Genomic DNA, 16,239 nt, shown 5'->3' with positions numbered 1-16,239 from the left:
CCGTTCCCACCATTCTCAGCAATACCGATGATGAGGTCAATGAGCGTGTGTCTCTTCTCCTTCTCCGCACTCGCCATGCACAGTACCGTGGCCACAATCAGCTGATACAACACGCCCCTCTTCAACTTTGCAATCTTCCCGCGCTCGTCCGCACCACCACAATCATCCTCCCCCTCCTCGCCGCACTCCTCCTCCAGCAAACTCGGCATCCGCTCCTCCACCACCCGCAGCACGGCGCCATCGAAAACCTCCAACACGCCGCTCTTCTCCGCCGCAACCGAGCTCGTATATGTCCCCAGGCACACTTCCCGCGCGCCGTCCCGCTCCTCGGCCGAGCGCCCCGGCATCGTCGCAACGAGCTTGAGATGGCAGAATCGGAGCAGCCACCCGCACGTCCGGGCCTCGCGCACGCTCCCCGTTCCCTTCCACCAGAACTCGACGCCGCGGAACGCAAACGCGTAGCGCCGCGTCTGGCGGCTCAGCGGCTGCGTCCAGCGCAGGCGGACGACCTCATCTGCCCTGGCTTTCTGCTTCGCCGCGTGCGCATCCACGTCCGGGTCGTCGAACGCGACGCGCGCGCGCCGCAGATTGCGCACGCTGTGCACGTAGGCCCGCCCGTTCTCGCCCCAGAGCCGCCACCCCCGCACCCTGTACCCCTTCAGCGCCCGCCCGTCCCCTGCCCCATCCCGCTGCAGATCGCCTTTCGAGACCCCGTTGTGCGCCCAGCTCACGACTCCGCGCGGATCGATGACGCCCGGCGCACGGAGCGAGGGACCCAGCTGGATCGTGTACGCGCGCCAGAAGCAGTGGCTGTGCACGAGCGCGAGGGGCGCGGCGGGCGCGTATCTGGACGTCCCCGCGTACAGGACGGCAGGGGGCATGTGGAAGGAGAGGTAGGGCGTGTGCAGGAGGTAGCTCGTTTCTTCGGGTTCTTGCTGGTTCGACGGGGCTTGGTCGCTTGGCGGTGATGCTGTGGTGGTGGCATCGCCATGTGTCAGGCCGGGCGCGATCGTGTTGGATACATCGCGTAGTTTCTTCGCGGCTTTTTTTGCCATGCGGCGCTGTTTCTGCTGTCGTAGGCTGGGTCCGAAACGGCGTTCTTGCGAGGGTGAGAGCACGGGCGTTATGACTTTGTGGGCACATGGGTGCTCAAAGTAGATGTGCAGGACCGTTCGGCTTGGTCCGGCCGGTGTCGGTTTGGTGTTGTAATCGTCGCCATCGTCGTCGGTGAGGAGACTGACAGGATCCGACGCTTTCAAGGGGGTCTTTTCAGCGATGTCTGGAGTTGCGGGGATGGCAGTCCGTGGCTCTGTGGCGGTAGCCATTCTGTCGATCCTGACATGGCGAGCTGATGCAGGTGTTTGAGTTGTGCATGAGAGATCGTGGGCTTTTGTGCTGGAGCTCGTTGCACGGGTGGTCTCTACGGGGTCAGGCGCCAAGGCAGCACCGCCTCCACCATGCACGTCGCTTTGCTCGCATCGTGTGACCAGACAGCCGCGTGCTTTGCTGGTTGGACGTCAAGCGAGTTGTGTAAGAGCACTGTGGCCGGTGAGTATAAGGCAGACTTCTGTGTCAGACAATGCATGCGTGCTGAACATGTGTTTGGTGTCGCTGAAGCTGCAATACGGAGGCTTTCGTCCCATTAGCGCAATCTACATGTCAATATATCTTACAGCTTCGTTCAGATGTCTTGTGAACAGATATGTACAACGTCGCATTGCAGAGCATCTACTGGCTCTCGAGCACCCTCTTTGCACCATCAGCGATGCGCTTGACCTCGTCGTGGCCCTTCTTAACCACCTCTTCCATGCGCTTCTTCGCCTTCTGAACGTCATCTGGTCGCACCTCTTTGTTGAGCTCGTACTTTCTGACCAGCTTATTGTGGTCCTGTCGTGCGCGCTGGACCATGGCATCGGCCTTCTCAGAAGCCTTCTTCGCAGATTCAATCGCATCTCGCCGTGTGTCACCGGTCGGTGGCGGCAGAGGTACCTGGATGGTAAGAGGGTTGTTCTGCTCGGGTGCAAGCGGTGTGAGGGAGTGCGGAGAGGCAGCGATCGCACTGGTTATGGGTTTGATGTGCTGCAAGTTATCAGCGTCTCGTCTGGGAACAGTGAATAGTGTCTACTCACTGCATCGTCGCCACAGATGACATTCAACACTCGCCCTCTTGGAACCACTTGTGCAATGTCACCAAGCCGTACAGTTTCCTTGCCTTGTGCTGCTGTGCCGAGCTGCACCTTCAGGCTCTCCACAATGTCTGGATTCAGCCTTCCACCGCTTCGCAGCTGTGAAAGGTCGTGTGTGAGCTTCTCGATCGCCTTCAAGATCGAGGCTTCTAGCTCAGACATGTCGTAGACCTCGTCTGTGGGTGTGGGTCCGCCAGTCTGGTTGACGGGTGGGCTGGAATCGCTCTTCGCATGCGACTTATTGGCTTTCCCTGCCTTCTTCCACAGCGGAGGATACTTGGAGAAACTTCTCAGCTTGGTGCTATATAGTGTTGTCGAGGCATGGAAGGCACAACTGGTGGCGTGAGCTATTGAAGCCTTTAAACGGTGCAATTCGAGCGCTCACAGATTACGGCATGGCAGCTCAATTGCCCTCGAAGAAGCAGTCAACGAGCTTCTTGAGCTTACGCGGAGGGCTATACGTGGTGCGATTGATTGCGACATTGTTAGCGTTTTGCTCAGCACTGCAATGTCTGATGGCAATATGTAGTGATGAGGGCGCGTCAGGGCGCACTGGCCATGCTCCACTTTGCACGCGCGACTACTGAGACGTCATTAGTGATTAGGAACGATCGAAGCGGAGACCGCAGTCACTTTCTTTGACACTCGCCAGCATTAGCAAGGAAGCCATCGCGATGAATGCCTGTCCACGATCGCTCTGTATGCAGCATCAGTTACGGCCCTGGGGTACTGCACAATAAGATCCTCCTTGCGGCTGAGCACTGCGCACCAGTGCATCACACACGGGCTGCTTGACCGGCTTGATCGACTTCAATAGGCCCTTACTCGGTGCCTGCTCAGGGACAAAAGTGCCTTGTTGATATTGAGATGCGGGGATGCCGACCATGGGCCCCTAGACTCTCGAAACCTTGTACGACTGCTCGGAGAAATGCGCCTGGCCTCGATGCCTCCTTTGGGTGACTCGTCCTTGCTCCATGGCAACAGCTTACCTCAGACACAAACTGCTATACTAGTGACTTTCTACACTTTGCGACGCTGACTGGAGGATTGTTTGATCGGTAGATGTGGCGTGGAGGGGTAGCTCTGCCGGGTTGCAGTCAAGGCATCCATCCCACATCATCCCCCAAGCCACCGCCGATGAACAGCCGTTGAAGCCCTCCGTAAAGCCATCAAACTCTACATTCTGGCCTGTCACGCACCCGAAATACCAATTCGGCCGGCGCGACCGGCTGGAAGCGAGCTTTTGATCTTATTGACATCTGCTAGACGCGATCCGGCCACCAATACGAGCCTTCGCTGTTCGCGGAGCCGTCAACGGGAGGTGCAAAAGGGAGCGCTGATCTTCACTGCGGTAAGCATCGTGATAGCTCTGTAACGACAGGCCGCCTTCATCGTATCAATTTGCCGAGCCAGACGATTGGGTCATCGCTCTGACCACTTCACATGATTTCCGACTAAGAATAAACGAGGCAGTCGCCCCGGACACCGACTTTCTTGAGTCCACATCCCTCTGCGCGACAGTAAGCACTGCGAAGCCCTGCCCTGCGTCCCGCCGTATGACTACCGAATAACCGAGCGATTATAAACGCATGCTATGTGATCCATCTTCCGGTCCTTTGGATTTCTCCACTTTGGTCTGAGATGTAACACGCAAAGTCATGGCTCCTCTTGGCTTCTTTGACCTGTCAGCCTTGCAAAAACGTTTTCCAGATCCAATACCACCAGAGGCAACGACCCGCACATCACCACCAACGCGACAGAGTCTGTCGACGGAGGGAGGCTTCTTAGAGGCATGGGCGCAAGGCTACTATGCGGGAAGCCTCGTAATTTTGATCCTAATCGTCTTCTGCAACTATCGACGTGGAAGATGGTTGCACAAGCTCATCTTGCTTGAAGTAGGAATAAGCATTACATACATTGCACGGTTGCTGACCAGTGCAGCTTGTTCTCGCCCTATGGCACGGAACCTTCATCTTCGTCAAAGACCCGTACTACGGCTGGTACCTCTCAGCAACAGCAACCTTACTCTTCATCTCGTACTTCCTCCACAACGTTGTCGCCTGGCTCAAGATTCAGCCATTCCTCCCTCAGTGGGGCTCTCGTCTATTCATCTTCTCGCTGCTCTGCGTTCAGCCATTCTGGATTGCCGAGGCCTGGTCAAACTTTTCCTACTTCAACGGTTTAGGCTCAGATGTGAATGTTCGGATGCGCCCATGGGAGGCTCTCGTCCGCGATCCATGGTGGATCTTTACTACATGGAAGTTGATTGATGCAATTAAGAAGACATATGAAATCGAGATCTGGACGCTCGTTCGCACCAACTCGAGATTCGGCATCATGTTGCTCTGCATGGTATGCAAAATGTCGAGACACGTTCTGGCCACAAACTGATCGTTGCTCAGCTTCTGTCCATAGGCTTCCTCCTTACCGACGCTGCTGTCTCGGCCGCCCGTGTAACAGCCAGCAGTGGCATTAACCCATACTGGCGCTTTGCTCTCGTCTTCAAATGCGCCTCTGATACCATCTTTCTCGACGACTTCAAGTCCGTACTCGACGGAATTGTCCTCCACAAGTTCAGCTCCGCAAATGGCACTATACACCATAGATCCAATGTTGGATTAAGTAGTAGTCATGATGTGCGCAAGCGATCACATTCATCTCGTGGTGATGAGTTCCTCGAACGCACCTCTCTTGAACAATCGCCCAGTCTATCGAAGGGTTCCGCGCCCGAGTCCAGGCCTGTGAAGTCGCGTTTTCTGAATCTGTTCACAGCCAAGAGAAACAAGGCGGACACCCCAGGGATACATGTCGAGCAGGAGATGTCTATTGCCCCGGATAAGAGGCAGACTAGTCATGATAGCTGGAACAACGAGAGTCCCACTTTACCCAAGCCGGCCCACACAATCTACAACGACGGCCGGGGCGCCAGTGGGAGTGACAGAAGCTTGTTGATTGGCAGATTGGTGTGAACGCAACCGCCGACCCGGGTAGGGATCAACAAGTGGACGTACTCAACCAACAAGCCCACAGCAACGGAGCCTCTAGCGTACCAAACTCCATTGCCGGAACACCACCAGCAGCTCTCGGTCCGCTTCAGATGAACTTCCTTGATGGTCAAACACAGAAAGCTCTTGGAGCCTCCCACAGCAATCACACAGAAGAGCACACGTGTATTAAGCAGGCACCCAGCTGCTCTCTGAGTACCGCCATTACAACCAGTAACCTCCAGGATAGATTATAGAGTTGTGGCGCGTCTGCAGTACAGCACTGTCAGATCCTCAGTTCCAACATTTATACCGTCCTCAGATCCTCTCGCGCATGTATGGTGCGGTATGTCATCGTTGAGAGTACCTTTGCTCGGAAGGAACAGGTCGCAGCTGGATCTACGAGGAGCCTCCTGGCTTCCATGTCCATGTCGAAACAATCTCTGGCGATCATCAGGTTGCCCACCAGGATTTACCACGCGATATAAAGGCAAGAACAAGCTGCGGGGCGTTTGTTTGCCGTTTAGCCTACGATACTGGGCAGATCACACACTTGCCCTGAAGTCCGAGTCGTTCCCACGAAAGACAAAACGCAGGTGTAGCCACAGCCCATGTGCTGACGAAGATCGGCGCTGCAGTCGGCATAACGGCGCCACGTTAGACAGCTGTCTGCGTATCCGCTCGACCTTGACATCCAGCGGTGCATCGAAGCAGCGTATAATGTTGATGATCTTCGATGTCGGCTCTTGTCTTCAGAATGTCAACAGACAGATGCGCTGGCGCAAATGCTTGACCTGTGTTCAAGCCAACAGCAGCCCATTTTCTTCATGGTGACCTTTGCTTGTTGTCGGTAATAGATGGGCATTTAGTGACGAGGTCTCAAATTGACCCAAATGCCCGAGCACACGGAGGGTTAAAAATACAAACGTTCGAGTACGGTACCTATTCGCTCAGGTTCGTGGCCGGGTAGCAATTGAATCATCTCTTCAAAGAGTCACGTTGCCGTATTGTTGTCTTTCTCCTGACACGAATTTGTCGAGTTCAACTGTTGCAGCACCGGCACGTCCCGCTCTCTTTCATCAGCGCACAAAAGACACCATGTCATTATTGGTGCAGAGGCAAGCTAAGTCGTTCCCGCAACTCAAAAACTTTTTCACGCACGGTCCACCGACATGCATGTTCGCCACTCAAGGTCCTGGAGGCACGCTGCGCGCCTTTCCTTAGGGCCGTGCAGATTTATTTCCTGACTACATAAATTATAAAATTCTACTATACTTCGCCTTCGGGCAAATAGTCAATTTGAAACGATACAGAGAAGATTAGCATGGCCCCTGCACTAAGGATGACACGCTCAGTAAGTTTTCCAGTCGACACATTACAGTTGAATGACGCTAACACATTCAACAGATCAAAGAGAAGCTACCATTTTTTTCGTGTTCTAAATGGCCACAGGTTCGAACCACGCTACGACCAGACTTTTTAGTGCTCTTTTTGCATCAATTCAGCCTGCCCCATCAGATCGCGTACCGTGGCGCTTCAACCTCAGTCCAGTGAAATCCCACATCTTCAGCTGCTACGCCCCTTATCTTTTAAATACAAGAGTCGCAGCCTTTGTCAGCTAGTTGCAGTGTCGCATATTGCACCTAGTACTGTTACCCGCATGGCTTGATTCAAGTCACTGAGACCACCAAGGTATCGTCTTTCAGGTGCTGCAGAGCTGTCTCCAGATCGACGTGGGGTGGAAGAAAGCTTAACGTCACTGTCTCGGGTGCAACGTTTGGCATCTTTCTTCACACACAGAGAGCTACAAACAACTTAAGACAGACGCAACGCGAATCGCATCACCACATGACATGATCCCGCATCACAATCTCTTCCACCGCCTCACAAAGTCCCTTCCTCCCATCCCCAGCCCTCCCAAGACCAGACCCCCAACCACAACACCTAGCAAAACCTCCACACCACTCTCCAGCCCCTGCAGCAAAGCAGCAGCACCCACAACACCTCCCGCAGCACTCAGCCCAGCAACCAATCCACACACATCCACCAAGCCACCAACCCCCCCAGCCCTGAAAGCCTCTACACATCGCGAAAACACCGTGACCCACAGCACTGCCACGCATCCCAGCGCAGCGCCATACACAGCCGCACACGGCACAGCGACGCCCAGGCTCTGCATCCAGACAAGCGGGACAGTCGCTGCACCAGCCACCACCCCAGCGACGCCGCACAGCGTGCTTGAAGAGAGGCGGCGCGGAGGTATCCGCGGGACGAATGCTGAGGTGAGCACCGCGGTGCCGTAGAGCGTTAGGAGCGTGTATAGACCGGCATCTGCGCGGTTGGGTCCAGGATGCCGCGTGAGAAGGAGAGGAAGGTGGAGGGGTGGGATGAGCAGGGCTGTGGTTGTTAGGAGCATGGCCGGGGATACGGGGTAGACGCGCCATGATGAAGTGGAGGGGAGAGCGTCCCGGTTTGGCTGCCGTGGCTGCAGTGACTTGTAATCACCGGGTCTGGCGAGTAGGAGCGCGGGGAACAATGTGAGAGTGAGGAGGGAGAGTGCGAGGCCGTGTGCGAGGCCGGGATTGTCGGTGCGTAGACAGATCCACGTCAGTGTGGAGTGGACGATTGCGCCGAAGAATCCCGCACTTCCACATAGAGTCGATGTGACGGCGACGTTATGCTTGTAATGCGTACTCAACACCCGTAGAGAAACAGCTCCAAGCATACCCAGCCCCAGACCAGTCAGCGCGCCCTGACACAGAACAAGCACCCAAAGGTCGCTGGTGACGAGCAGGCCAAGGTGTGCACCGCAGACGAACAGCGTGCCGATGAGCATATACACTCGCCAGTACTTCGGCCGGTGGTGCAGCCGTAGGGTCGTACTGGTGGCAAGACCAAGGCACGCGAGTTGAGTCCCGAAAACGGATGAGACAGCCAGTAGAGAGATGGATGGGCGGCTGCTTGTGAAGTAGTATTCGAGCCAGATACCGGAGGTGAGGGGGATGCCATAGACATTGAAGAGATTCAGGGCATGTGCGGCGTAGGTGTGTGCGCGGTCACGAGAGGGTTTGACCAATGAGTCGGCTGGCGCAGCCGCATGGCGAGCATGTGGGGTCTCGGTATGGGCGTGGTCCAATGTACCGGAGGGATGCGAACGCATAGCATTTGATGCAGTCCGATGCGAGCTGCTTGTGAGCATGTCACGTCTGCAGGAGCATGTCGAGGAGAAAAGCTGCAAGGGTTATGAAGTGTAAGGATGCTTTTGTATCTGAAAGAAGGCCGTTTGCGAAGAAGTAGCTATTGAATGGTCCCTCGTTGACATTGCTCTTCCCGGCAGTGAATTGAGTTTGACGCTCACGACACCGAGCATCAGAATCCTGCAGGCTGTCAAAAGCTGCTTCAAAGCATGATTCTTAGATGCTTGAGTTGCTCCTCGAGGCACAACAATGCTTGGAGGAAGCGATAAGATGGACCAAGAAAATCTGACAGTCGTCAGAATCATAAGGGGGCCATCAAAAAGGAAGAACAACAAAACTCACTACCCAATCTCGACCCCAACGCCAAATTGCCGAAAGCACGGAAGTGAAGATGAAATGCGCGCAATAGGATGCTGAAGATGTCCTAGAAGATGGAGTTGACAATGTTGCCACCGATGGTCGCACCTGCATGCGATCAGAAAATGCCATTCACAATTTTGCCGCCGATAGTCGCACCTGCACCGAAGATGGCGGCGTTGCCCAGCTTCTTCCCAAACTTCTTGCCGCCCTGCTCCAACTTGCTTGGCTCGCCGGGCGTCTGCTGGGCGGGGGCGGATGCAGCGCCGTTGGACACGTCGAGCGGCATGTTGCCGTAGTTGCTGGGCGGCGGAACCAGGGCCTTCTCCTCCTTGCGCACATACGAGGCGGGGAAGATGCCTTCCTGGCCGGTGCGCTCGTTCTTGCCCTTCCACCACTCGGCGTTCATGTACTCTGTGACGGCGACCTTGTCGTTGGGGAGGAGCGCCAGGTCGCCGGCGTCCTGGGCGTTGTACTGGTACATGGCGGTGGCGTGTGTGAGTATTGTCGGGCCGGCGGGCAGGGAGGGTGTGGACGGGTAGGCGGGCGGCGCCGGGTTCTCGGCGTAGTAGCCAATGTTCTGCCTCTTCTCCGACGCGGGCGCGGGCGCGGGCGCGGGCGTGGGCGTGTGCGAGGGTGTCGGCTGAAGGTTCATCTGCGAGAACTGGGTGGCAACCTGCTGGGCGGGCGCCGAGGGCAGCGCGCGCGTTGGGTTCTCGGCGGAGGTGGGCAGCTGTTGCAGCATCGCATCGTGCTGGGCCTGGCTGATGACTTCGGATTCGACGAGGAACTGGAGGTTCTGGACGTCACGTTTCAACATGTGTGTCCCGGGGAGCAGCGACGCAGCGACATACGTTCTTGATGTCGCCGAGCGAGCGGTTGATCATCGCATTCTGGAAGGCGCTCATGGTGGAGTGACGTGAGAGGTTGCTGCGCTTTGGTCAGTAACAAAGTCAGCACGTGTATGCAAGAAGAGCATACCAAGGGTGTCAGGAGTCTGGCGAAGCAAAACCAAGAGTGAAGGCGCTGTGTTGTTGTTTGAAACTTCGCTGGTTGCGAGCATCGTCCGTCCGCGGTATCCATGAAAGTGGGGACCTCAGGAGTTCGCAGCCTCGTGCCGGCACCCGATTTAGATGGTGGCGCAGCACATGTGGGCTGTACGAAGTAACAGTGGGGCGCTCGTGCGATGCCCGGAACGCAGACGTCAATGAACCGAAAGTACTTCCAAGCTTGCTTCGACATTATTTACAAGTTTGTTTTGTCAATGAACCAAGAGTGTTTCCAAGCTTGCCTCGACATTATTTGCAAGTTCGTTTTGTCATCATTGAGTATTTGCATGTTTACTTTGACATGACTTGGTTAGTCTGCATGCTATGCTAAGCCTCAGACATTCCTCGGGCTGGCGTCACGCATCACAAGCGTCAACGTTCAAGCTGGTGTTTTCCAACAGGTACACTACCTCACTGTCTAGTGCGTCTTCATCATGAAGTCGTGAAACATGGCCTGCCTCGTCTTCTCAAACTTCTCAAAAGCATTGCTAACAAACCCAACTGGAATCTGCTCGTCGCCGTTGGCCAGCTTCTGCCACGTCTCGTCAATAAACTCGTCCAACGGCATGCCGATGCTGCCGCCGTCGGTGATGTCAGGCTGGTGCTTGGAGTCGTGGAGCTCGGTCTGCACAGCTGGCGGGAAGATCTCGATGACCTTGATGTTGCCCGGCCCGGCCCGCAGCTGCTCACGGAGGACCAGGATCATGTGGTGCAGGGCCGCCTTCGAGGCGCAGTAGTTTGGACATCTCGGGAGGGGGAGAAGAGCCAGGCCTGATGTTGTGTAGATGAGGCTTGTCTCGGTGTCCTTGCTCTGCAGAAACGGAATGAAGGCGGTCGTGAGATGCATGTACGAGAGGTAGTTTGTGCGGAACTCGAGCTCCAGCACGTCCAGGTCGACCGTGTCAGGCTTGGAGAAGTCGAAGCCGCGCTGGATGCCCGAGTTGAGAATCACCGAGTCAAGATCGGGGTGTTCCTTGGTAATGTCCCGCGCGAACGTGGGAATATCGTCGAGCTTGGTGATGTCGAAAGCCTTGGTCGAGACCCTGTCTTTGCCATGCTTGCTGGCGAACTCGTCGAGCTTCTCCTGTCGCCGCCCAACGACGATAACGTGCTTGCCATCCTGTACGATCTTCTCTGCCAGAGCCCAGCCGATGCCTGACGTGGCACCGAGAACGAGGACTTTGTCGTACTTTAGAGACATGGTGTAGTCTCGGCTGTGAGTCTGATGTGACGGAAAGAACCAGCAGGCGCAATCGTCATATACTGTCGTCAGCGGAGGTTGTCATGACGAAATGAGTACACGAACGGTGAATCGATGTACGAACATGGCTAGCGGACAGCCACATTGCGTGCACAGGCCGGGTTTACCGGATTTAGAAGAAGCATGTACTGTGAGCCTGGCGGTTCGCTGTTGGAGGCCGTCGATTGTGCAATGACGTGCGGTGGAGGCGTCTGCAGTTAGCCACTTGGGAATACTGCTCTGTTACTGACCAGTCAAACCCAACGGGCCTAGTGTGCTATAGGACGATGTTGTAGAATTGACCAATGGGGCCACATTTACTTCAACGCAAGGCCAAGTCATTGGCGACATACAGAACAACCAAAACACTTTGCAGCATCGTTTTCCAATGTCTACACAGGATAAAAGGAGGAGAGGCCGATGGCTAGCCATGTAAACATAGAACCTGTCGAATAAGTCACACCCAACCCTTTGCGCTTCGCCATTGCAAACCATGATTGCAACAGAGACCTCGATCGCTCCATCGCTCCTCGAGCCCTTCCCGCTCAGCCCCTCGCTCACTCTCCGCAACCGCATCTGCATGGGATCCATGACGCGCAACCGCAACACGGACGCCAACAAGCCCACCTCGGCCGCTGCGCAGTACTACTCGGCGCGGGCCCGGCACGGCGCGGGCCTGATAATCGCAGAAGGGACATGGATCTCCCCCACGGGCTCGGAATGGCAGCACGGGCCGCTCATGACCTCGGCCTCGCACGCGGGCGCGTGGAAGCCCGTGACGGACGCGGTGCACGCGGTCGGCGGAACCATTTTCTTCCAGCCCTGGCACCAAGGGCGGGCGCAACACGACCTCGCGCCGATGCTGAAGCAGACGGGATACCCCGTGCTCGCACCCTCTGCCATCCAGGCCAAGGCAGGCAAATACCGGTTCCTCCCCGGCGCCCCGGGCCACACGCGCAACATCACGGCCATGACGCGCGCGCACATTGCAGACGTCGTGGAGCAGTACCGGCACGCGAGCGCACTCGCCAGGGGAGCGGGGTTTGACGGCGTGGAAATCATCGCGCAGGGCGGGTATCTGGTGCACAACTTCCTCAGCACGCGGTCGAACGCGCGGCGCGACGGGTACGGCGGCAGTGCATGGAACCGGTGCAGATTCCTGCTCCAAGTCGTCGACGCCATCGCCACCGTGTACCCGGTGTCGCACATCGGGGTGAAGATTGCGCCGTGCGACAACGTCTCGGATGTGGCGTGTTCGTACGAGGAGCTGAGCGAGACGTATACGGTTCTCGTGCAGGCGCTGGTGCACCGGGGCGTCGGGTTCGTGAACCTGAGCCGCCGCGGGTGTGAGACGGGCTCGGCGAATGACGACTTCTCCGACTGTGCGGTGAGACCGCCGGGCATGGAGCTGCCGGCAGGATACGAGCCGTTGGATGCGTTTGGGCCGCTGGTCAAGTGCGAGGGCAGCAGGACCAAGCTGATGGTCAACTACGGCTACACGGTCGAGGAAGCGGAGGCTTTGGCGAGGGAGGGCAGGATTGACTTGATTACGTTTGGGAGGCCGTTCATCTGCAACCCTGTGAGTCTGCCCGTGTGACGTGGCTTGTGCGAAGAGAGTGGCTCTGACAGTGAGAATAGGACCTCGTGGAGCGCATCAGGCAGAATGTCCCGCTTGCTGAGAACGACCGGGGTGGAAGGGTTAATTATGGGCCTTATGCACATGTCAACGACGACTACAATGACTGGCCATGTGCAACTTGGACGTGAGGGAGTAGCGGTCACACACACTAGAGCAGACGTGTTGTAGCCAGTGTGCACGTCTGCTGTGCAGTTTGGTATGAAGATGCCCGCGTCTGCTGTGCAATTTGGTATGAAGATGCCCGCGTCTGCTGTGCAGTTTGGTATGAAGATGCCCGCGTCTGCTGTGCAATTTGGTATGAAGATGCCCGTGTCTGCTGTGCAATTTGGTATGAAGATGCCCGTGTCTGCTGTCCAATTCGGGTTCAGAAAAGTCAATTTAAAATCTTACCCAGACGCCTCGCCATGCACAAAAGCATCAAACGCCTCGCCATGCACAAAAACATCAAACGCCTCGCTGTGCACAAACAAGCCCTTTCTCAACCTGGAAAGGCTACTTTCTCAAACTGAAAAGGCTACTTTCTCTCAAACGGGAAAGGCTACTTTCTCAAACTGAAAAGGCTACTTCCCCAAACTGAAAAGGCTACTTCCCCAAACTGAATAGGCTACTTTCTCAAACTGGAAAAGTCCTTGAGGACGTGGGCCATGTGGGTGTTGGTGACCCTGCCGTTCTTGCGGGGCGCGCGCTTCTTCTTGGGCTTCGGGGTGTTGTCGACCATGACGCGCGGGGCCGTGGCCACGTTCAGGCCGACGTTGAGCAGGGTGTTGCGCATGTCGTCCGGGTTGGGCGGGATGGCAATCTTGTGCCAGTCGCTGATAAACTGCGCGTCCATGTCGTGCATGAGCGAGGGGTCGTTGTCCCAGACCGTCTTTGGAACGCCGTCCTTGGTCTCCTTCAGCAGGATGAGCTTCTTCTCGGCCATGGGCTTGATCTCGGTGGCGACTTCGGGCCAGCCGTCCTTGAGCAGCTTGATGGTGACGCCCTGGGCCGACTTTTGTGCCTGGAGAAACGCCTTGAGCTGCGAGGGGTTCGCAATGGGCAGGCGCGGCTTGTAGTGGTACATGCCGGTGGCGTGGTCGAAGCCGATGCGGTTCTCCGGCGACGGGGAGTGGAAGAGCTGGCGCAGCTGCTTCCAGTTGGCCTGGTCCTCTCTGACGTTCAGGTACTTCATCAACTCCTCAAAGGGAACCCGCTTCAGGTTCTCCTTGAGGTAGTCGCTGGCATAGCTGAACTGCGTGTAGACGTGCTCGCCGGTGCCGACGTCGCCAGGCTGCGAGAAGACGGGCTGGGCACCGTCGCGCTTGCGCTTGGCCCCATTTGCGGACGAGCTGGACGGCGTCGGCGACGGCGCGGCGACGGCGAGGAACGACATGGCGGGCGGGTCAAAGTGTGCAGCGTCTAGTCAAAGACTCGCACCGTGTCGGGACGGGAGACTGCAGAGGCGACGAGGCAAGTCAAGTGAGTCGACCGACGGACCGCCTGGCCCAAACGCGGCTAGCGCGACGCAGCGTCAAACACTCGAAGCTCCCACCAACGCGACGAGGCGACCTCATTGTCTGCACCGCCTTTGCTTTGTCTTTGGCGTCGCGTCCACCTTTGTCTGCGGCATCGCGTCCACCTTTGTCTACGGCGTCTCATCCACCTCTGTCTACGGCATCGCGTCCACCTCTGTCTACGGCGTCGCGTCCACCTTTGTCTTTGGCGTCGCACCCACCGCACACGTCTCCGAGACCTTGTTTTCGGCGTCGCGCCCACCGCACACGGCCCCGATAATGCGCTGAGCCCGGCGACACACCACCCAACACACCATGGCGGCCGCCGCAGTCGACGTCGGCTACCTGGCCGCGTCGCTCCAGCTGCCGGAGCCCACGCTGCAGTCGCTACTGGCAGAGCCGACGGTCGCGCTCGTGCAGTCGCTGCTGGTGCAGATGGAGGCAAAGGCACGCGCCCACGACGACCTCCAGAGCGAGAAGATCAAGGCGGACGTCGAGCTCGAAGCCGCGGTGCAGGGCCGAGACGCCTGCGCGCGCGCGCTCAAGGCGGCGGCGGACAGGGCGCAGAGAGAGACGGAGCAGCTGCAGCAGAAGCTGGCCCGCGAAGGTACGTGTCGGCCCACCCCCCCCCGTTCGCCCCGACGCGACGGAGCGCCCGCTGACGTTGCGTCGGCAGAAGTCGGCCGCCAGCAGGTCGAGAAGGCGCTGCAGGACGTCAGGGACGCGTCGGCAAGGTCCGCGTCGGAGGTGCAGGCGCTGCAGTCGCGCATCAGGGCGCTCGAGTCGCAGAACCGCGACACGCTGGCCATGCACGAGGCCAAGGCGGCCGCCCACGACCGGCTTGCCAAGGAGCTCTCTGAGCAGCACCAGAAGTACGTCGACGTGCGCAAGCAGCTGTCGGCGCTCGACGAGACGCGGCAGCAGCTCGAGAGGGCCGCGGCCAACGTCAAGTTCCGCGAGACCAACCTGCAGCAGGAGATTGAGCTCCTGCGCCGGAACAACGAGTGGTTCGAGGGCGAGCTGAAGACGCGCTCTGCCGATCAGACCAAGTACCGCAAGGAGAAGAACGCGCAGGTGTCGGAGCTGCAGCGGGCCAACGCCGAGGCATGCGAGACAATCGACGCGCTCGGCCGCACCGAGACGACGCTCCGCGAGCACATTGCCAAGCTCGAGCAGGCGGCCGACGAGTCCCGTGCGCGGATCGAGCGGCTCGAGGACGAGGCGGCGCAGAACCAGGCGGCTTTCCGCAACGAGCTCGACAGCGCACGCCGGCTGGCGACGCTCCACCAGGAGAGCGCCGAGCTGGTCAAGGGCCGCCTGCAGCAGCTGCAGGCGGAGCTGGAGCAGACGCACGAGGACGCTGCCCGGGAGGTGGGCCAGCTGCAGGCCGAGGTCGAGTCGGAGCGCAGCAAGGCGGCCGAGGCCGAGGGCCGCATTGCGGAGCTGGAGTCTGGACAGGAGAACCTGCTGGCCCAGGTGTCGGAGCTCGAGAGCGCTGCGCGCATGCCTGGCACACCGCGCCGGCCTCTGCACGGTGCCTTTGAAACACCCGGACGCGCGGGCTCGCCGGGCGTCTTCTCGCCCGGCGGCTCGCGCCTGAAGGGCAGCATGTCCGTCACGCAGCTGTACTCGGAGAACATGCAGTTGAAGTCTGAGATTCGGTCGCTGCGCGAGAAGAGCGAGGAAAAGGACGCCGCGATCCACGAGATGCTCGAGTCGCTCGAGCAGGCGCAGCCCGAGATTGACGAGCTCCGCAACGAGAACGAAGCACTGGCGAGCCAGACGGCCGAGATCAGCGACCTCTTGGACGAAGCCACCGCGGGCAGGGAGGCGGCGCGCAAGGACGCGCGCAAGGCTGCGGGCGATCTGGAAGGTGCCTACCGCGAGCTCACGGTTCTCCGCCAGCAGCTGCACGACACGGTCACGCAAATGCAGTACCTGCTCTGGCGGCAAGAGGCCGCGGAGAGGGGCCTGGGATCGCTCACGGCGGAACAGCAGGAGCGCGTGCAACACGCCGCTGCGCACAACAACGAGATGCCGGATAGTCAGATTGACGAACCCACGGCGACTGGTGTCGTCATCGTCAAGCACCTG

At 58.1% G+C, this 16,239-nt stretch overlaps 8 protein-coding genes across 8 annotated transcripts; 2 read left to right on the top strand and 6 right to left on the bottom strand.

Annotated features, from left to right (window-relative positions):
* Positions 1–5: 5 nt before the first annotated feature.
* M421DRAFT_49582 (uncharacterized protein) lies at positions 6–1,175 on the bottom strand (the record flags this gene model as incomplete). The annotated part of the gene is made up of 2 exons (XM_033594780.1): positions 6–935; positions 1,023–1,175. Coding segments are annotated over 2 exons (1,083 nt in total), but the record flags the coding sequence as incomplete, so codon positions are not given.
* Positions 1,176–1,728: 553 nt separating this feature from the next.
* M421DRAFT_76689 (ribosome recycling factor) lies at positions 1,729–2,669 on the bottom strand (the record flags this gene model as incomplete). The annotated part of the gene is made up of 3 exons (XM_033597244.1): positions 1,729–2,079; positions 2,130–2,520; positions 2,572–2,669. 3 exons carry the CDS (start codon positions 2,667–2,669, stop codon positions 1,729–1,731), a joined length of 840 nt encoding a protein of 279 aa, XP_033443230.1.
* Positions 2,670–3,874: 1,205 nt separating this feature from the next.
* Positions 3,875–5,155, top strand: M421DRAFT_45160 (uncharacterized protein; the record flags this gene model as incomplete). The annotated part of the gene is made up of 3 exons (XM_033594669.1): positions 3,875–4,081; positions 4,128–4,538; positions 4,589–5,155. Coding segments are annotated over 3 exons (1,185 nt in total), but the record flags the coding sequence as incomplete, so codon positions are not given.
* Positions 5,156–6,913: 1,758 nt separating this feature from the next.
* On the bottom strand, positions 6,914–8,603 carry M421DRAFT_335689 (uncharacterized protein). Its single transcript, XM_033589416.1, has one exon. It carries the CDS (start codon positions 8,367–8,369, stop codon positions 7,035–7,037), a length of 1,335 nt encoding a protein of 444 aa, XP_033443228.1. The 5' UTR covers positions 8,370–8,603; the 3' UTR covers positions 6,914–7,034.
* A 239-nt stretch (positions 8,604–8,842) lies between these two features.
* M421DRAFT_76614 (SH3 domain-containing protein) lies at positions 8,843–9,632 on the bottom strand (the record flags this gene model as incomplete). The annotated part of the gene is made up of 2 exons (XM_033597240.1): positions 8,843–9,523; positions 9,579–9,632. 2 exons carry the CDS (start codon positions 9,630–9,632, stop codon positions 8,843–8,845), a joined length of 735 nt encoding a protein of 244 aa, XP_033443227.1.
* A 559-nt stretch (positions 9,633–10,191) lies between these two features.
* On the bottom strand, positions 10,192–10,974 carry M421DRAFT_76696 (NAD(P)-binding protein; the record flags this gene model as incomplete). Its single annotated transcript, XM_033597246.1, has 1 exon — positions 10,192–10,974. One exon carries the CDS (start codon positions 10,972–10,974, stop codon positions 10,192–10,194), a length of 783 nt encoding a protein of 260 aa, XP_033443226.1.
* Positions 10,975–11,506: 532 nt separating this feature from the next.
* On the top strand, positions 11,507–13,232 carry M421DRAFT_408027 (FMN-linked oxidoreductase; the record flags this gene model as incomplete). The annotated part of the gene is made up of 3 exons (XM_033590342.1): positions 11,507–12,211; positions 12,278–12,604; positions 12,652–13,232. 3 exons carry the CDS (start codon positions 11,507–11,509, stop codon positions 12,778–12,780), a joined length of 1,161 nt encoding a protein of 386 aa, XP_033443225.1. The 3' UTR covers positions 12,781–13,232.
* Positions 13,233–13,256: 24 nt separating this feature from the next.
* M421DRAFT_76573 (general transcription factor spTFIIE beta subunit) lies at positions 13,257–14,024 on the bottom strand (the record flags this gene model as incomplete). The annotated part of the gene is made up of 1 exon (XM_033597235.1): positions 13,257–14,024. The coding sequence occupies one exon, from the start codon at positions 14,022–14,024 to the stop codon at positions 13,257–13,259; it is 768 nt and encodes a 255-aa protein (XP_033443224.1).
* Positions 14,025–16,239: the final 2,215 nt, after the last annotated feature.

This window comes from Didymella exigua, assembly GCF_010094145.1.
Source record: "Didymella exigua CBS 183.55 unplaced genomic scaffold M421scaffold_57, whole genome shotgun sequence".
NCBI lineage: Eukaryota > Fungi > Ascomycota > Dothideomycetes > Pleosporales > Didymellaceae > Didymella > Didymella exigua.
This window is presented reverse-complemented; position numbering and strand designations above follow the sequence as displayed.